This window comes from Melanotaenia boesemani, chromosome 12 (assembly GCF_017639745.1).
Source record: "Melanotaenia boesemani isolate fMelBoe1 chromosome 12, fMelBoe1.pri, whole genome shotgun sequence".
Lineage (NCBI taxonomy): Eukaryota > Metazoa > Chordata > Actinopteri > Atheriniformes > Melanotaeniidae > Melanotaenia > Melanotaenia boesemani.
Genome location: NC_055693.1, coordinates 3,217,979 through 3,239,311, shown reverse-complemented (window position 1 = coordinate 3,239,311; position 21,333 = coordinate 3,217,979). Strand labels below are relative to the sequence as shown.

General features: G+C 42.6%; 1 protein-coding gene across 2 annotated transcripts in view; it reads left to right on the top strand.

Moving 5' to 3' along the window:
* LOC121650662 (diacylglycerol kinase beta) overlaps positions 1-21,333 on the top strand; it is a 155,832-nt gene that overhangs the window by 51,426 nt on the left and 83,073 nt on the right. The window contains exons 6-18 of one of the 2 annotated variants that reach the window (XM_042002275.1): positions 1,402-1,464; positions 1,763-2,026; positions 4,396-4,548; positions 4,820-4,869; positions 5,043-5,117; positions 7,310-7,429; positions 8,499-8,616; positions 10,008-10,096; positions 13,497-13,613; positions 14,963-15,061; positions 17,879-17,989; positions 18,076-18,149; positions 20,943-21,017. In XM_042002275.1, the coding sequence (XP_041858209.1) occupies positions 1,402-1,464; positions 1,763-2,026; positions 4,396-4,548; positions 4,820-4,869; positions 5,043-5,117; positions 7,310-7,429; positions 8,499-8,616; positions 10,008-10,096; positions 13,497-13,613; positions 14,963-15,061; positions 17,879-17,989; positions 18,076-18,149; positions 20,943-21,017 (1,408 nt within the window). The remainder of the gene's footprint in view (positions 1-1,401; positions 1,465-1,762; positions 2,027-4,395; positions 4,549-4,819; positions 4,870-5,042; positions 5,118-7,309; positions 7,430-8,498; positions 8,617-10,007; positions 10,097-13,496; positions 13,614-14,962; positions 15,062-17,878; positions 17,990-18,075; positions 18,150-20,942; positions 21,018-21,333) is intronic. The other variant, XM_042002276.1, reaches the window with a different exon arrangement.

Here is a 21,333-nt window from a genome sequence, read left to right as displayed (position 1 = left end):
TGTTGACTCAGCAGGAGAGAGACGTCTAACTGCCCGTTCTGTCGAGCAAATCAGCATTTTCACTCCGTCAGATTTGGTCCAGTTCGTCCTCCTTTTTTATCCAAGAGCCGTTGCATTGTCTTCCACAAGGAGAGGAGCTCTGAAGCAGGTTTTCAACTAAATATTTAACTCAGTTTGGTTGGTGGATATGATAGAAGGATATGAAGTCAGTCACTTTTTAACCATCTTGGTTGGATAATTATCCAGTGAAAAACAAGATTGACGGGAGGAAGACATTAAAGTGTTGCCACAATCTTTTTAATTCATTCAGTGATCATTAGCTTCTTCCTGTGGTCTAGATTTAATCTCCACTGACACACAGCCTTTCCTACCAGGGTAAATGCACACATGGCTGTCTCGCTTCGTGCTCTGTGTAAACTGAGTTACAATTAGCTTTTCCATGAGCGCTGGTGCTGCGTGGGCCCGAGAAGCCGGAGCTGCTGCTCTCTGCTGAGCAGCTGAGAGCACAGATGGAACGCCAAATTAGAAAACTATTTCTGTGGGAAAATGTCTGTAGAAGTGAGAAGAGAATGTCTTAATCCTTTAAAGCAGACAGAAAAGCTTCCTTTCCCCACACAGGTTTCTATGGTTGGCATGCACGTGATAACTGCCGTGCAAGATATCTTTCCAGTATCTTTAAGTCTGAATATGCACTTGCATTTACATGTTAGATAATCTGGTGGGAAACATTCAAATTTAAAAAGTGTCCAGTGGATTCTTTCTTCCAGGTTCTTGTTTTGGTAAAAAGACCTGCTGGTTGAGACACTGAAACTACAGACACAAAAACTGCACAAGGAATGAGACGGGGAGCCCGTCACTGGGATAAGATGGATCCATCCCAAACCGTAAGACCTGAGGGATGCATCCTGGTTGATCAGGTAGTCTACAGCTGCTCCGGCTCACAGGAAGTCAGCTCACAGAGCCTGTACTGCCACCTGGTGGCCGTCCTAAATAACATGCCAGAAAACCGGATTTGCTTGATTCATCTTTTATTTCTTTCCAAGAGGCGAAGACTGAGGGTTTATATTTTATAAGATATTCCTCGTCATCCACCAGGAGTCTTTTATGGCAGAATGAAAACAATATGAACATATACGTAACAACACAAATATATTTGTAAAATTTAAAGTGGCTTTCTGTGTTTTGCTCTGACGTATTACTTCTGCTGCTTAGTTTCCTGTTTCAGGATTTTACTATGTAAACGTGGACATATTTCCCTGACCCAGCTCCATCTAACTGTGCAGTTTCTGTGAACTGTCTGGTCTTTATATGAATAAAAACATAAAGGACATAAAGAGCGCTCTCTTGTCCCCGATGTTCACCTCTGTCTCTTTTTCCCCTTGAACTGATGACTGACTGCAGAAGCCCGTTCCATTGATGCAGGCATCTCTATTCAGACCGAAGTGGCCTGTGCCCCCATTACAGGTACCAGGACAGGCCTGCTAGGTCGTATCATCAGGGAGATGCTAGGACGGGGGTCCTGCTCTCTTGGTGGTTGTTACTGTTGTGTTGATGTTTTATCTGTGGGTCAGTGGCAGTGTCGCTCTGTGACTGGTTTGGTTTACCTGCTTCCTGTGTGCTTCTTTACTATTTTTGTTTCAGGATTGTTGTTGTGAAGTTTAACATTATTTATACTATAACATTCATCCCTTCATCTCTAGCTTCCACTATGTCTGTTCAGCTCATTATCTGTTCTTTTTTTCTCTCCATCCGACACCATCAGGGATGAACGGGAAAAGCATCCTGTCTGCGATGGGTCGGCACACTCCGGAGCACTCCGCCGTGGTGGGTGCAGCAGGTTCAGGAGCCACCACGTCCCCTTGTTCATCTCGCTCCTCCTCTCAGCGTTCAGGGACCGGGACCCACACGCCCAGGGGCCCCCACCGATCACCATGCACCCAGGTCAAAGCCTTAGAGGGCAGCAGCAACGCCCTGATCCCCAACGCTGGTCCTGCCAAGTCACCAGTGTCCCCAAAACTCTCACTAGGTGAGTTCAGCCAAACACCAGATGGCTCCCTGCACACTGCTTTAATAATGTTGAGGTCCAGGTTCTGGGGAGGATCCATCAGACCTGTTTTCACTGATCTTCAGTCCAGTTCTTGTGTTGTGTGACGTACCTCAGACTTTTCTTCCTGTTTCCCTAATGGCTTCTTGCAAGCCACGTTTCCATGGAGACCTTTTCTGATGAGGGTTTGGCCAACCGTAGATGGATCACCTGAAGGTCCAGATGCATCTCTCAGTTCCTGGTTCAGGTCTTTGCTGGATTTCAGGTCCTGTTCATGTGCTGTTAGTTTCTAGTCCTGACTCTTCTTCTGTCCTCCACGTGTCCAGTTTCTGCCTCCATGCTGAGATGAGCCAAGTTTCCAGCTAACAGCTGTTTGGGAATCACCGTGTTGCTGCTGAAATCCTGGTTTCTGTCGGTTAGACTGTCTGATCCCTGCTGGTTTTACAGATGAAACTAAAGAACTTGGAACAAATGATGAGTCTTTGTGACAATGAGTCTAAAGATCCAATCTTGTTTGTTTAGTGTTGACACAACAGTTCATCTGCTGAGTTAGGAGCCTTTTCTCTGCCTGAATGATTCATAGGTTAGATTTAAGTGGCTTGTGTTAAGGACTGAAAATGAGGGGAAAAGCATTAAATGTCCAAAGAAAATCTGTTTCAGTAGAGATTTATTGTGTAAGTGTAGACGCTTTTAAATCAAAGTTAAAAACTTTTTTTCCTCTGCAGGGTATCTTTAACTGATCTGGACTGTTTCTTGCTTGTAGTTGTTTTAATTTAGTTATTTTATATAAATTTATTATGACTTTTGCACATCCTTTTTATTATGTGTTCATATGATTTTAACCGTTTCACTGTTTGTACATCACTTGATGTTCGGTTATGTTACGCACACTGAACTGATTTTATGTCTGAAATGTGCTGTATAAATAAACTTACCTTGCCTATTAATCGGGACCACTTTGAAAGACTAAAACACATTCCGGTTGCTCGGTAGGAGACTGTGTTGGGAAAACCTCTATATAGAAATTCAGTCCTATTATAACTGATTTCATAACTGTCTGATACTTAGTGTCTAAGAACACTTTTCGACCATTTTTGACTCTTTTAACCTGGAAATTAGATAATAGGATTTCTTTTTAACGAACTGATCCTGATTGTTTTAGTTTTCCGGAAGATTCTGTGTCCTTCCTGCTGAATCCAGGGTTTCAGCTGCTCAACAGTCCGTGGTTTTTGTCTGATTCTCTTCTTCATGATGCTCCAGCATTATCCGGCTGAAAGAACAACAGACGTCACCTTAATGGCAGCATATGTCTCCAAAACCAGCATCCAGCTCTGCATCAGTGGTACCTTCACACAGATGAAGTCCTCCATGGACACTGATGTCCTTCGTACCATCACAACTTTATCTGATAACAGCCTGGATGATCTTTCTCATCTTTGGAACATAGAAGCAGACGTCAGTTTTCCTCCTTGTGTGATTCAGTTTCTGAATCTGGGTCCAGTGGTGGACTGTGCTGAGTGAAAATGGTTGTCCAAGGTCCTTCTGAGTCCATGTGTCTGTATCAGTTATAGTGTCATGACAGTTTCTCTGAGGACTGGACGGTCCGGACCATGAAACAGTGGTTTCTGTCCTTGCCCTTTCTATTCTGAGATTTTTCCAGACTTCCTGAATCTTTTCCCAATATTCTGTTCTGTAGAGAGATGCTAAAAGACCAAAGTTTTTACAATCTTTGAAGCTCTCTAAAGGTCTAAAGTCTTCAAAAACTGGTGAGTCTAGACCCATCTTTGTTGGAAAGTCTTAGAATTTGGTGGCGACTGCTTTTATACCCAATCCTGACACCCTCACCTGTCACCAATTGGAGAATCTTCCAGAACCATGCTACCCCCCCCAAAAAAAAAAAAAGCTTTTCTTTAGTTTTTTTTTAAATTTTTCTTTAATGACAAATTTAGGGTTTTATTGCATTTTGTAGAAATTAAGCTTATTTCCTGCAGAATAAAACTTTTTTACAGCAGGATATATGAAGAACGTGGACTCTTTTAAAAACATATTTTGGGTCCAGCTCAGGACATTTACAGCTTTCTTTTGGCTGAAGCATCCTCACCGGACTCGCTCCATCCCGCTGCTGCTGATCCCATCCCGTGCTCTCACATGATGCCGCATTGTTTAAACTGTCAATGGTGTTTCCAGCCGTGTTCTCCACTGATCTGTTTTGTCTCCACCTGCTCTACCCGGATCAGACGGATGCTAAAACCTGTGATCTGCTGCTGCTTTAACTCTATGCATGCTGTTCATCCCAGCAGCTGTGATGGGTTGGGTGAGTAGCTTTGAATATTTGTGCTGTGCATCAACAGAGAGGAGCCACTCTGAGAAGCATTTGTCTCTGCGGAGGAGCCCGTCGCCCCAGAAAAGTTCCCCGATGCCGTCTCCACAGGTGGTCTTCCTCAAGGACATCGTCTGCTACCTGTCGCTACTAGAGAGGGGGACACCGGAGGACAAGCTGGAGTGTGAGTGACAGAGTGGGGGGGTTGCAGGGTGTAATTCATGTCAGCTCAGGCTGGCTGTTCCCTCCTCCCCAGGGCCTCAGTTGACACCTCCTCACAGGGCAGGACATGACACACTTAAGCTCTGCTGCACCCAACTGACTTCTTTAGTGTCTATATCAGAGCCTAATCTCTCCTAACGGGTTTCCCACGCCTCGGTGCAGCATGCTCCACTTCTTCACTGATCCAAACTTCCAGCTTTCTAACGGGATCTCTGTTCTCTCTTTTCCTGCAGTCATGTTCCGGCTGTACGACACAGACGGTAACGGGCTTCTGGACAGCTCGGTGAGTGGGCTCTGGGAATAGAAACACGGATAGCCGTGTGTTTATATAAGATTCTTTGTAATGGATCTGCTCAGTTTAATATCAGCCGTGAGCCAAGGTGATCGCGTAAATGGTGGGAAACAATCACAGGATCCAGAGTGAAACATGCTGGGTAAAACCTCTTCTTTTTACAGGAGCTGGATCGCATCATTAACCAGATGGTGCATGTGGCAGAGTACCTGGAGTGGGACTCAACAGAACTGAGACCGGTGAGCAAACACAGAACCTCTGATCTAATAAAGACTGAGGTGAAACAGAGAGACAAACATAAAGAGGCGTAATGTCACCTGAAGCCTCAGGTTACTCCCAGGAAGGGAAGCTTGCTTCCTAAAAGGGAAAAGGAGGAACAACTTGGAGGAAGGAATAAGGAATTGTTTAACTTATTTTCATCTTATCCTCCTGCTGCTTAGTAACATCAGGTAGACAGATAGACCCTCTCACCCTCGCTGACCTCTCAGAGTTGTATAAGCACTAATAACTCACTGAATCTTCTGGATGCAGCTTAACACCAGAAGCCTCATTAGGTCTTTAGAGTTTCCAGAGCTTGGATGTGATCCCACATCACCGTTTTTACACTTCACGCTGCAACATTCCAAAACCAGCTGGGACAGGAATGTTTTTCCACTTTGTAAGGTTCCCGTTCCTCCCAGCACTTAAAGATGCTCAAGCATCGAGGAAACCAGCTGATGAAGAGTTTCAGGAGGTATTTTCTCCCATTCTTCATCCAAACATGTCTTCAGGTGTCCAGCAGTACGAGGTCATGTTGTTCCAGGTCAGGACTGCAGGCCAGTACCCTCCTCTTCCTCAGTCATGCTGCTGTAATGTAGCGGAATGTGGTTCTTCATCAGCTTGTTGAAAACTGCATAGAGGTCCCCAGAAAAGATGAAGACAGCAGAACCCTGATCCAACCCCAGACCATCACAGAACCCCGACCCAACCCCAGACCATCACAGAACCCCGACCCAACCCCAGACCATCACAGAACCCCGATCCAACCCCAGACCATCACAGAACCCCGACCCAACCCCAGACCATCACAGAACCCCGATCCAACCCCAGACCATCACAGAACCCCGACCCAATCCCAGACCACCACAGAACCCCGACCCAACCCCAGACCATCACAGAACCCCGACCCAACCCCAGACCATCACAGAACCCCGACCCAATCCCAGACCACCACAGAACCCCGACCCAACCCCAGACCACCACAGAACCCCGATCCAACCCCAGACCATCACAGAACCCCGACCCAATCCCAGACCATCACAGAACCCCGATCCAACCCCAGACCATCACAGAACCCCGACCCAATCCCAGATCATCACAGAACCCCGACCCAATCCCAGACCATCACAGAACCCCGACCCAACCCCAGACCATCACAGAACCCCGACCCAATCCCAGACCACCACAGAACCCCGACCCAACCCCAGACCACCACAGAACCCTGATCCAACCCCAGACCATCACAGAACCCCGACCCAATCCCAGACCATCACAGAACCCCGATCCAACCCCAGACCATCACAGAACCCCGACCCAATCCCAGATCATCACAGAACCCCGACCCAATCCCAGACCATCACAGAACCCCAACCCAACCCCAGACCATCACAGAACCCCGATCCAACCCCAGACCATCACAGAACCCCGATCCAACCCCAGACCATCACAGAACCCCGACCCAACCCCAGACCATCACAGAACCCCAACCCAACCCCAGACCACCACAGAACCCCGACCCAACCCCAGACCATCACAGAACCCCGACCCAACCCCAGACCACCACAGAACCCCGATCCAACCCCAGACCATCACAGAACCCCGACCCAACCCCAGACCATCACAGAACCCCGACCCAACCCCAGACCATCACAGAACCCCGATCCAACCCCAGACCACCACAGAACCCCGACCCAACCCCAGACCATCACAGAACCCCGATCCAACATCTTCAGAAACACATGAAAATGTTCAAAATTAATATATTTTTAAATTTTGTTATTGGGTTTCTAAAAAGCCACAGCCAGGAACAAAGCCACTCCTATTTGGTTGCTTAGCAATGATGGTTCCCTTCACATGTTTCTTGTAGAAATCTTTAAACTTCTTCTCAGCTGGAATTTTCTCCCCATCTTCCCTTGCAGCATCTTAAAGCTCTTTAACTTTCCACAAGTGCAGAATTCGGCCCATCATACAGATTTTTCATCAGATTGAGACCAGGAACTGCTGGCTACTTAAAAACAATTGTTTTTTTTTCCATTTCAACCATTATATATTTATTCATTTACATCATATATATTATTTATTCATTCATTTTTTATACCGTCCTAGGAATTGCTGGCCACTTAAAAAAACCTGTCCCTTTTAGACAACTCACTCCATATTTCTGTGTATGCAGATCCTGAAGGAAATGATGGAAGAGATTGACTACGACCGGGACGGAACGGTCACACTGGAGGAGTGGATCAGAGGAGGCCTCACTACCATCCCTTTACTGGTCCTGCTGGGCATGGACACGGTACATATATATATATATATATATGTATTTTATGTGTGTTTAATTACTCAGAATATTACTTAAAACAAATAAAATTTTCTATTTTATTTATAAAAACTATAAAGGTCTCCAGACGCTACAGGAAAACTGTGTTTTGTCTCTTGTAGATTTCTCTCTGCACTTGTAGTTTAAAATTTGTTTCCTAAAATGTAAATTTGTTTACAAATTTGTAAAAGTGTTTCAATTAATATAAATTTGTTTTGTAGAAGTCTTTTAAAGTGTAAATGTGTTTTGCCCTTCTCAGCCACCATAGGATACAGATAACCGCTGTAACAAAGCACCTACACGCTCAAAATCATCTTCTCTCATATAGAAAATTTTAAATTTAGATTATTTTGAAATATATTATGAGTAATAACTTTGTTGTTTATGTGTTAATGTGTTAAAAAAAATAACGTATTAATTTCACAGATTAATCTGTTTAATTAACTAATTTTGACAGCCAACATGTAGGGCATATATATGTATATATATATATATATATATGTTTTTATAATGATCTGGCGACCCCCTGAAATTATGTTGGGACCCTGAGTTCCTTATGGGTCATATTAAGGGTTGGAAAAAAACTCATAAAAACACATTTGGAAGTTGTAAAATTAAAGAACATGTTATTTAAGAAATGAAAATGCTGGATTTTAGCCATTTCCAGAAAATATATGCTCCAAAATAATTTTTCTTTATTGATTTAAGCAACATATGGTCATGCAGTTACAGCTCCTACCACTAGAGGGCACTTTTGCTTCCACAGACCCCTTTATCTCTTCATCCTTGTATTTCAGCCATTTGTTTTCTATAATGTAGAGCAAAGGCCATTTTTTCTTCATTACCAGGGCAGTTACACGTGTTTTAAGGCTGACATGTTTAACAGGATGTAGTGAGTGGCATATCTCATATATTTTTCTGCTGTTTCGTACAAAAAAATTATACTTTCAGTTTTAGTAAGTTAAAACGATGGTAGTCATATAATATCCATCTGACAGATTTAACCTGAAGCTTACTTACATCCGTGTGTCCTTAAATCTGGCAGAATGTGCAGGAGGACGGGCAGCACGTCTGGCGTCTGAAGCACTTTAACAAACCAGCCTACTGTAACTTCTGCCACACCATGCTGCTCGGTGTTCGCAAGCAGGGCCTCTGCTGCTCCTGTGAGTCACCACACTGTCTACCTGTCACTCTGCATCATCCTCCTCCTCTGTCCGTCTCTTTCATCACCTCTCCAGCTGCTCCTCCACCTTCTTCACCTTTCACTCTTTACAGTTGACTCATGTAGTTTGCTGCCCCTGAGTTTGTCTGAGAAACACTGACAATGTCTTTACGTGCTAATTCACACACTTACGGCTGAACTCAGTTGTCTATTAAATCACCTGCCTTCTGTTTTAGTTGTATTTATTTAGATCGGGGTGCCCAAGTCTGGTCCTCGAGGGCTACCATCCAGCAACTTTTAGATGCATCCCTACTCCAACACACCTGAATCAAATGGCTGAATTCCCTCATGACTGAGGCCTGTACTACGAATCTGGATTTTCTCTTATCGGGGTAACTTCAGGGTTAACTCTGTGTTTTCTGGACTACGACGCTGGTTCACTTCTTACCAAGCTGCATCACCGCAGCAACAGATGCTGAACGGCTAACCTGCTCCAGAGAGGTTATGTTCTGGATAAGAGATCAGCGAGTATAAAAGCGCCACCTCCTGACCAATCAGATCTCATGAAAAATGGCCTGCCCATTTTTAGAAGATCCCGTTGACGTTGGTGCACGGATAGTGAGAGGAGCGTTTAGGAGAGAAAGAGTCTTTAGGGACAGATCCAACCCGTTGGACTTTCCTGATGACTTACTGTACCAAAGGTTCAGATTTTCAGCAAATGGGCTGAGATACATGTCAGCTGAATGTCAGATGAACTGTGCTTCTTGTTCTTGTCACCGCTCTGAAATATGTTTTTATATTTGTTCTTTACTTGCTCCCAAGTCCTTTTAGCTCCACTGGGGTTGCTTCTGAAAGGAAGGTTGAATTGATATTCCAACATATAACGCGCTTACATGGGAGCGGATCCTTTAAAGAACTGGGAAATATGAGGTAAATAAAGCATTCCCAGAAATGTTTGTGCTGTAATACAGTTATCTGAGTGCTGTAAGTTTTTATTGTCCCATTAATTAATATTGATAATCTGACAAACTTACGCATTAATGGAGGCGGCAGTTTTCTGCCAGCTTTCCTCCCTGACTTGTGCTGCAGCAACAGTGTCGCTTTTAGCCTGAATTATATTTTTAAATTCTTCATATTTTTGAAGAATAGTCGTCTGCTCCTTCATGGTAAAACACACGGCTCTGCAGGTTTTGTCCATGTTTGCGATTGTTCAGAACCTCCAAACACCACCCTTTTATGTGAACGTGCACTAATCTTAGTTGGAAAACTCTGGGTTGAGTTCAGAAAAGTAGAGGGACGGTAGCTTTTGAGGACCAGACTTGGGCACCCCTGATTTAGATTGTACATAAAGTATGAGATCATTTTACAAACTGTGTTGTTGTTTTCCATCAGTATGCAAGTACACGGTGCACGAGCGCTGTGTGTCCAAAGACATCGCCGCCTGCATCAGCACCTACGCAAAGTCCCGCAGACACACCAACGTAAGTACAAATGCAGCTCAGGAAACGTTTCTCTTTGACTCGGACTGCTGAAGCCGCAGGGAAACCGACTGATCTGTTCCTGCTGGTCTTTGAGGGAGCGGAGCGTCATGGGAGGTGCTGGATGGTCCAATCTGAGAGGATCTCTGTGGCTCAGGTCGCATGACGATGCAGAGCTGTGGGCTGCTGTTCTCTTCAGGGTTACCACCAAGAGTCAAAATGAAAAATATGAATTTATTTTTCAGCTCAATGTGGAGATGGACAAACAAACAGCTCTTTGGGACTTTAAACTTTCAGACATTAGACAACTGGTCAATTCCAGTTCTTGTTTTTCCCATCAGAGTCAATGTTTTCTCTATGAGTCATGCTAACTAAGCAAAAAAACAACAATGTCATGGCAGGAAATAACAGCATCGAGTTATTTTAAATTGCATTGGCCCAAATGTGTGACTTACCAAGGTTAAATAGTAGCACGTGGTTATGAAGTCAGGCTTATTTCTACAAATAAATTAACAAAAAATATACCAGAAAAGGCTTAAATATAAAATGCAAGAAAAAAAGTTCCAGTGTGAGAAGTTTGTTTTTTTTTTTTTTTTACAAAAGGCAGCAAATAGAGAAGTTTTTAACCCTGATTTAAACCAGCAGACCTGCAGTTTTCTGGGAGTTTGTTCCAGAAACTGAACGCTGCCTCTCCACGTTTAGTTCTGACTCAGGGACCAGAAAGTAGACCTGACCCTGGTGACCTGAGGGATCTGGTTGTTTCATAACAAACCAGAAGATCTTGAATGTAGTGTTTCCCCTTCACCGACTCAGCCGTGGCTGAATTGTTAGCGCCACGCCTTCAAAATGCAGAGAATTAAATAGTTTCACATGGAAACGGCAACATTCCCGGCAATGCAGCTGCTCTGTCAGACATCCGCTCTGCACGTGAATGCAGAGTCCGGTGTGGAGCCTGATGAGAGGAAAGGTCGCTGCAGATACGTTGCTTTAGATTTTTAAAGTTGAATAGACGTTCCAATATAGCGGTTCAGAAAGGGGCACGCTTGAAAACCAACCGTGTGCATGAGTATGTGCACGATAAACACCGGGCATGTGTATGCGATACGAGCGCGTAAACTAGTACCTTCAACTGAAAACACACATCGTGAGGAGGCATTTCTGCACTGCAAGGGAACAACAGTATTTGCAAGCAGAGAATCACCCTCCTGAGAGCCCATCAATCCACTGTGTGCACGTCGACTAAAGATGTGTGTATCGATACCAAAGTATAATATTACCGATACCAGCGATTTATGTTCTAAACTCGATTCTCTTGTTGGAATGTCGATTTTTTACTCATTTAGGGTAAAAATGAAGCGTATCACAAACTGGAATACAGTGGAAAGTAACTATAAAATCAAGACCTTCTCTAAATTTTACCCAGTTGGTAGGAACTACTTTTTCTTCCGCCTGCCAAAGTCATATGTGAAATGGCCCAGCGTAGGGGTACAGCAGTTCTACCACCCCTCTGGTCAAATTACAAGTAGACATTCTTTGTTTACTGGTATTTATTTGTACACACGTGCTGTCAACCATGCCGTGAGAACTAAGAGAAAAATACAAAATAATATATTTACATCACATCAACATTCTCCTAGAGAACAAGCATGTTTCCACCACTGGAAAATAGATTATTCTTATAATTTATTTATTATACTTAAATGGTTTCAGACCTGTAAGCTTATAACGTCACGTTCCATAACGTGGGTTGAGAGTTTCGTGAACTTGGCTAATGCATTAGCGTGCACATTAACAGATAAAAACATGAGAGTGCATACCTTATTGGTTGCATTAACTCGAAGGGGGATTAAATGAAATCATCCCGTCCGTGAGTCTGCTTCAGTCCTGAGTGCTGTTTGCTGCTGCAAGCGTCTTCTTTCAGTCTGACAGGACATCAGGCAGCAAACACAGTCCTGACGTCAGCAGCACCAAAACTTTAGTTCCACTGTAAATTCTCATTTAAACACATTTCAAGTTACAATAAAATAAATGAAAAATATTTCTTTTTAACAAACATAAATTACCGATTGTTTAACTCAGAATTATTAAGTGAAGGGAAACTCAGCTGCAGCAGCATCTCTCAGTCTGCAGCATCATGTGTGGAGCTGAACAGCAACGGTACGATGTATGATGTGTGTGGGAAGACACTGAGGTGTTGTAGCAGCACCACAAACCTCCTCAAACATCTGAGAGTCGACCATAACACAATATATAATTAAATTATGACGAGGAAGAGGAGGAAATTAGCAGAACAGGTGCTGCAAGGATGAGACACGTCACTCTTGATACTGCAGGCTACATGTTGGGAAAGTGACTTTCATCTGTCTGCTAGGTTCAGGTTTTTGTGTTGATGTTCAAACTATAGACGTTCCCCTCGTTCTAAAGACTACTGCGTTCTGTTTTGTTATGTACAGCGTTAAAAATGTTTATGCAATAAGAAATAAATATCTGTACGAGTTCAGCTTGGAGTGAAATGTGTCTCTGAGATCAGCTCACATCAGTTCATCTGAGTGTGGAGCTGAAACAGAGACTCATCAGACCAGCAACGTTTCTCCATCTTCTATTGTCCAGTGTTGGTGAGTGTGTGTGAATTGTAGCCTCAGTTTCCTGTTCTTAGCTGACAGGAGGCACCCGGTGTGTCTTCTGCTGCTGTAGCCCATCTGCTTCCAGCCTGGACGTGTTGTGTGTTCAGAGATGCTGTTCTGCAGATCTTGGTTGGAACCAGTGCTGATTGAACTTCCTGTTGTCTTTCTATCAGCTCCAACCAGTCTGTCCATTCTCCTCTGACCTCTGACATCAACCAGACATTCTGGTCCAGACAACTGCTGCTCGCTGGATATTTTCTCTTCTTCAGAACATTCTCTGGAAACCCTGGAGATGGTTGTGTGTAAAAATCCCAGTAAATACTCAGACCAACAACCATGCCACGTTCAAAGTCTCTTAAATCTCATTTCTTCCTAATTGTGATGCTCAGGTTGAACTTCAGCAAGTCATCTTCATCATGTCTGCATGACTAGATGTGTTGAGTTGCTACCATGTGATTGGCTGGTTAGATGTTTGTGTTAACAAGCAGGTGAACAGGTGGAGCTGATGAACTGGATGTTGGGAAGTAAATTTTTTTCACTGTTTATTTAAATGGGACAGTGCATATTACTGAACATACAATATTGTTGTAAATATGCTGGATTTAGCAGGTTGCTAATTTCCATCCATCGTTCTACAAGAAAACACATAACATCAACAACAGTAGTACAGGGAAGCTTCATCCGAACCGTGTATCTGGTACTCTACACATTCTTCTAATGGAAGCAGTGAATGTGTGGCCTACAAGAGGTAAAGTCTGCCTCTCTCTGCTGTTCTTCAGGCTATGCAGCACGTCTGGATGGAGGGAAACTCTCCCACCAAGTGTGACCGCTGTCACCGAAGCATCAAGTGCTATCAGGGCCTGACGGGCCTGCACTGCGTCTGGTGTCAAATCACGGTGAGTCGCCACTGTTTTCAGACTCCAAGTCTCTGTTATCCTGCACTCACCATGTTCAAAGATGATTCATTCACACGATGGAGCCTCTTAGACATAAAACCTCAATTTAATAACATTTTAAGATATTTTAACTCACGTTTATTTTCAGTTCTTCAGTGTTTGGCTTCAGAAAATATCAGCTTATTCTAATTTATTTATAAGAACTGGAACAAACAGCATCTCTTTTTATTATTATTATACTTTACAGCTTCTTTTTAGCTTTTCTGTGGAGCAGATTTATTCTGTGTTGTAGGGTTGAGACAATTCATTTAGTTACAGCTAAAACAATCCAGTCGTCATGAGGAGTCTAATATAAAGAACTTTTCCAAACTGGACAGGCATTTCAGAATAAATCAGAATTCTTCATCCATGACTGAGTCGTGACTTTAATCTGCAGAGCAGCTTACGTTGGATCTGTAATGACACACAACGGTTGCATACGACTGAATCTGTGGTCAAACAGCGTTTCAGCTCTCGCTAACTGAGCGCTCAGCTACAGCGGCATCATCCGTTTCTCAGACTGATGGATTTTTTTGATGGGAATGTAAACCCAGACTCAACAAACTCCATCAAACTTGATAAACCTTCAACCAAAACCAATGGGAAACATGTCTGACGCTAATATTTTTGAAACGAGGTCCAGTATTTTCTCTTTACGTCTAACATCAAACCTCGTCCGGTGATGAAGCTGCTAATAACTGCTGATTGGTGGATGGAGCTTCTACTGAATGCTTCCCTCTCTGACTGTTCATGGTCGTGGTAGATTGATGAAACACTGGCGTTACCTGCACAGGTCGAACTGGACCTCATTTCATTTAGACAACAAATTAGCTTGAATGGTACAGAATGAAACTTTAATGAGAAAAAATTCAAGTTATGGTATTTTACACCTTTTTAATCCTGCTGACATCAATTTGATTTGCTCATGTATGTGAAGCTTCATAAACAAATCAGTAATCATCATTAAACTGATTCAACAGCTTTCCAAAGAACAAGAACTGAATTGTGGATTTGTTCCAGGACTGTTGTAAAAGACCTCATTCATTTTATGTTAGTTTGAATTAAATCCTCTAAGGGTTAGCTAAGGGTCTCATGTGTTTCACCTGTTATTGCTTCTCACGTCCACTAGATGTCACTGCTGCCTTTGAGTTGGTACTAAAGTTGAACATCCTTGGGGACTTTTTTGATTGACGCCGTTCAGCCCATCAAACGATCAGTACAGTCTGAGTGACCTCAGCGTCGCTGCTGACAGTCTCCCAGATGGATGACGCCCACAGTTCTTATGTTTGTGCCTCTCGTCTCATCTGCAGCTCCACAACAAGTGTGCATCCAATGTGAAGCCTGAGTGTGATGGAGGAGCCCTGAGGGACCACACGCTGCTGCCCTCGTACATCTGTCCCGTCGTTCTGGTGAGGATGCTTCTCTCTGCAGCATCAGTGCTGCAGGGGAGGAAAGATGGGGATAAAGTGGGCAGGAATTGGGACAAACTGCTTTAAATTGTTCCTCAGCAGGTCTGTGATGGTTCCCCACATCCATTATGTCTGCTGCAACTCTACAGCCTCCTCATCTGTAGTTACTGATGCTGCAGAAAGAGTTTAGGATAATCAGATGTTCCTGATCTGATCTAACGGGTTAAACTTTTGTCTTAACTTTTAGATTTTCTGGTTTGAGTTTCTTATTGGTGGATATTTCTGCATCTCCCATTTCTCACTTCATGGTGTATTTTGCAGTTCCAGTAACAACCACATTTAGTAATAACTTTACTAACATTTTTCCATACAAAGAAAATAAATAAGAACTAAAAAATAATCACATTTCAGGTCCAGAATCTCTGAAACTTCACCTCTTTGTGAAAAGGCTGAACAGATGGACAGACCCACGTCTTATCAGCATGTTCATCCTGCAGGCGAGCTGACACCAGCTTCATTAGGATCTCTGCTCTCTGATAACTGATAATGAATTAGGGGCGAGGAGAGTTTCTGACTGAATGAAATGACCTGGAAATATTTGAGTGGCAGATACTTCTGGTCAAGTGGCTGGTGAAATTCTCTAAACACTAAGAAAGGAGCTTCAATTCTTCCTTTACGATGCCCTCCAGTGTAGGAAACACTTAAATATCCCATCATTTTTAATTATGTCAATTTGCTTTCAGCCACTTGTACTAACTGTAACTCATAAATGAAGTACAGGAGAGTGTACCCACAGAAAGATGTTGCACTTTTTTCTTTTATTTTTTGATGTACCAACTTTTAATGATCTGTTTACAAGTATAAGTAGGTCCCTTTTTTGGATGATTTGATTGTACAACATGTTCTTTAAAGGTGTAATGTGTAACTAAATCAATGACATAAAATTTTATCTATCATTAAAACTGTGTTTCTATTGGTATCTAATCACTTTACTAAAAATAACTAATGTTTTTACTCTTTTAGAATGATCCATTTCTATCTATTTGTCATGGGTCCTCATAAATGGAAGCTGCTAAATTTGTGTGCCCACTTTTCCTACGGTATCTCTGAATGGACAAATAACTCTGAAGCTTTTAATCTGCAGTAGCAGCTTTGTTTGATAGGATCTAGAGCAGCGTCTGGAATAAGTAATGTCTTAAAAGCACCATAGAAGAAGACAGTACACATGCACACAATGTTGAAGTAATTATTGTTCCTGGATCCACTCAAAGATGAAAACATGTTTATGTCTGGAAGAATTTTGGCTACTGACGGGCACCGTACATTCACAGCTGTGCTTGGAAATTTGAAGTCATTGCTATGTCCGCCTTTACCAGTAGATGTCAGTAATTCTTATACATTGGACCTTGAAGCAGAAACCTTTCCAGGACAGTGGTTAGTGTTAATAAACTGGATTTAACTTTGGACTTTGAGTTATGCTTCCTTTGTAATTCCTGTTAGTGACATTTTCTGAATCCTTTTTAGGGGGCAGTGGTGGCTCAGGAGTCAGAAAGGTGGATGTTCTGTAGTTTACATGTCAAAATGTCCTAGAGCAGGATACAGGTCCCACATCGTCACTCAATGGATTTTTAGCTTGTAAGTCACTTTGGATCAAAGCACTTGTAAAATAAAAGTAATTTATTAATGCAGATGAATATTAACGGGGTTCCTGTGTTTACTTCGGTTGTATCCTGTTGCAGACAGTAAACATCAGTTTTTACACGTCAGACCTGAAATACAACTGTAAAAACCCTGACCCAACCCCCATACATCACAGAACCCTGACCCAACCCCCATACATCACAGAACCCTGACCCAACCCCCATACATCACAGAACCCTGACCCAACCCCCATACATTGCAAAACCCTGATCTGAACTGCTTACATCACAGAACCCTGACCCAACCCCCATACATCACAGAACCCTGACCCAACCCCCATACATCACAGAACCCTGACCCGATCCCATACATCACAGAACCCTGACCCGACCCCCATACATCACAGAACCCTGACCCGACCCCCATACATTGCAAAACCCTGATCTGAACGGCTTACATCACAGAACCCTGACCCGATCCCATACATCACAGAACCTTGACCCAACCCCCATCCATCACAGAACCCTGACCCGATCCCATACATCACAGAACCCTGACCCGACCCCCATACATCACAGAAGCCTGACCCGACCCCCATACATTGCAAAACCCTGATCTGAACGGCTTACATCACAGAACCCTGACCCGATCCCATACATCACAGAACCCTGACCCGACCCCCATACATCACAGAACCCTGACCCGACCCCCATACATCGCAGAACTCTGATCCGAACTCTTTACATCACAGAACCCTGACCCGAACACATTTAAGGTTTTATGTGTTTCAGCCTGAAATGTAAAAATGAGTAGTCTTCTTAGCAGCTGGAAATATGGAGCATTGTTTTTCTTTGTTTAAGCAGCAGCCATCATTTAAATGGACTGAACCAGCTGTCCAGTCAAAACTTTCTCTTAAACATCTTATGGGGAGATGTCTAACTACCAGCCTAGTTTTTATGCTCAGTGGTGATTCTAATTGCAACTTCTGGTCTCTGAGCTTAATGTTCTACACAAACACATCACTGACACACTGATTTTATAGGTATTATTCATCTTATCATTGGTTATATTTTTGCATCAGTACCAGAGTCGTGCACCTGCAGAACATTTGGATTTTTTTTAACTATAATTTTTATTTACTGAACTCCAGTTCAAAGACTCCTCTTTGTGTTACAGGATCGACAGTCTGTGGTGAAGCGAGGAGATGGTGAGTCACCTCCCAGCACCAGCCCCGATGACCCCAATCAGACTTTCAAATTCTCTCCTGGAGACGGACAAGCTCTGCAGGTATGCCAGTCCAGCATGCAATCAATCGTCAAAATGAGCTCAGAAACCTGATAAAACACCAGAGTCTGTTTCCTCCCTGTCTGCAGATCACCCCTCTCCCAGGAACTCACCCGCTTCTGGTCCTGGTTAACCCGAAGAGTGGAGGGAGGCAGGGCGAGCGGTGAGTTTCAGCTCCACTCAGCTGCTCTGCAAGTTTCTCTTAAGCTGGATTTATACTTGTGTGGCATCTGCATGTGGTAGGGTCAGCTGATGCTAGTGAAATGTGCTCTCACACTCAAGCGTTGGGTTAGGGTTACTTCACAAATTCAGCAAGAAGATCCAGAAACACACAATCACAAACTAAAAAGAGACCATTAGGTCGTACTTACTTGTAACCATGCTGCATAGTAGGGATGCATGTCAGGTCTGGAAAGGGTGTGCATCAACCCTCTGCAGACCTACACTGAGCCTACTGCAGTGACACCATAACCGACCTTACGCAGACGCCACACTAGTGTAAATCGAGTTATTAGAACAGCAGGTTGAGGTTATCAATAAACTGGAGGCCCAGACAGCATGCATGTCATCCACTGCAAATGAGAAGCCATGAAAAGAGTCTGGCAGAGATGTTCACAAGTCATTTTTACAAGTCCAAGTCAAGTCCCAAGTCACTGTTAGTTTTAGTGAGTAATCTGCCATCTGGTCTGCTTAGAACATCACTATATCCAAGGAATTTAAAATCTATACTTCCCCTTTATCTACCAACAAACGTAACAACTGTAACAGCTGTAACTGTAACAACACTGATCATTATATATATATATATATATATATATATATATATATATATATATATATATATATATATATATATATATATATGTGTGTATATATATATATATGTATATATAGATAGATAGATAGATAGATAGATAGATAGATAGAATTTCTGAACTTCTGAATGCAGTCAGTCAGAGATGAACAGTTGAAAATTAAGACCTTCTTTGTTGCATCGCTGCCCACTTTTCTCACAACAGAGATCAATCACACCCCGCTGCTCTCCCTCCATCCGACATGTTACCATGGTAACGCACTCCTTCTTACTCTACCATTACACAGCATATGATTTACTATTAATAGACAAACAAGAACAATAATGATTTTAAAAAAGAAGGAAACAAGAGGTTTTAATCTTTTATCTGTGAATCTTATTCCATAACATGTGTGATGGGACATCTTCCTGCAGAAACATTTAATGAGCCTCACAGAAATGTTTCAAAGATTTTAATCTGTTTCTCTTGTTTAATGAAAACCTCTGACCTGCCTGCTGTTGGATATTAGCAACACACACATTAAGTTGATTATTCAGGATTTAATTAAGATTTGAATCCAACTCATAAACGAGACATGTTGACATTCAGCTCTTTAATGACTCTATACCAACATTAAAGTGCTTGAAAAGAAGGTGACCAGACTTAATTTTGGTCCAATTACCTTTGCTTTAATTCTTTATCACAACCTCATTCAGGTGACAAGATCTTTTCAGTTCGGTTCAGTCCCAAATGGCGGCCTCTGGAAGGTGTCCCATAAACCATCTAATGATGGATAAAAGCAAAGAGCTTGGGTCTGGTTCCAAGTAATGGGTGGTGAAGTGTCATGAAGCACTGATGTTTTCCTTACAACAGTTCTGGGTAAAGAGTCAAAGCTTCAGAGACATCTGGATGACAAATTAAGTCATAAAAATCTTTTGAGAGCAAGACTGAAGCTCTGACATCGTTTCAGTCTGGTCCAGGATTTTAATGACGTTTCAACCCTCCATCTTCAGCCATAGAAGAGGCTGTTCGTCTTTAACAGTCATGTCCAAAATATCTCATCCAGCTTCTGTTTCTGGACACTGGATCGCTGAAAAGCTTGTGTTTATATTTAATTAGTTCCTATATAACCAGTATGTTGATACACATGCATATATAGACACACAAATACATGTACTATATTTGGAGATTTATTTAGCTTGCTGTCAGGATTTCCAGCATCACCAGTGTCTGGTTTGCTGGGCATTATTTTCATGATGTTCAGTACGCAGAGGAGGTCCTGCCTCAACCATTTTAAGCTGATCCCCTGATGGATTATTGGACCTTTTTGATGTCCACCTGTTTATATGTCATTCGACTACAGAATTAAAACATAACCATCTCCAACACTTCAACGCAGTGTTACATAAATTTATTCACCTGGATGTGCAGATTTGTGTTTATTTAAATGATTTCACATAACCTACACAAATTATTCCTCTGTTCTCCCAACGCAACCACCATACGAGACCTCAAGTCTGACGTGCACACTCCACTAAACAAACTGGTTGGGACAAATCATATGCTAAGGCTAGAGATCTGTTTGGATTTATTCATTTATTTGTCTGTTATTGTTATTATTCTGAAGCCATTCTAAGTTGTTAAACCTGTCAAGCTGACACATAACAATATGAGCTATGAAGCCATCCAAAGCTTTAAACGTCATCAGTCACATGACAGTGGTGCTTTGATACAAGCTCTGACACCATATTTCAAATCTCTCAGGTAGAGTGACACAAACAAGCCTCTGTATCATTTGTCCATCACTACTGCTTCCAGAAGGACTGGCCACAAACAGGCACTCCTCCCAAGACTCATGACAGATGAGTGAGATGATATATTTAAAAAAGTTTTCCAAAGACCACTTGTGGAGAGCTTCAGAAAGACCTGGAATTATACATGATGCTTTTCATCAGAATTAACTGATAAGTATACCTGAATATCATCTGCATAGCAATGAAACTCAGCTCTACTTTATCTTTATGGTTCACATTCGGTCAGTGTTACATGCAGCACACCTGCTTCTATTAGTTCAGAATTTAATTCACAACTAGAAATTAGTGTATTGTTGTCATTTGCATATTTAATGTTGTATTTTCCTTTCTGTCTTGGTCTTCTTTCAGGGTGCTGAGGAAGTTCAGGTACTTGTTGAACCCCAGGCAGGTGTACAGTTTGGAGCAAGGAGGACCTATGGTCGGGTAAGTCTTGAGTCTTTGCTAACCACCTGTCGACCTGTCTGGGTGTTACAGGACTGTGTAAGAGTTCTGAGCCACCACTTGTTCTGACATGAAATGAAATGAGAGTTTCGCTTTAAAGAGGTCAACTGGTTCATCCTGCTGGGAAACAACTCTTCTGTTGCCATGGATACTCATAATAACAGATGGAGAAAAAAGTTGCAGCCTTCAAACACAACAATGGATCTTATAAATAAAATCTTATAAACAAAATAACTCACCAGCATAGAAATGAACTTTCTGACCAACCACTGTTTTCTGCCACTGATCTAGGATTGAA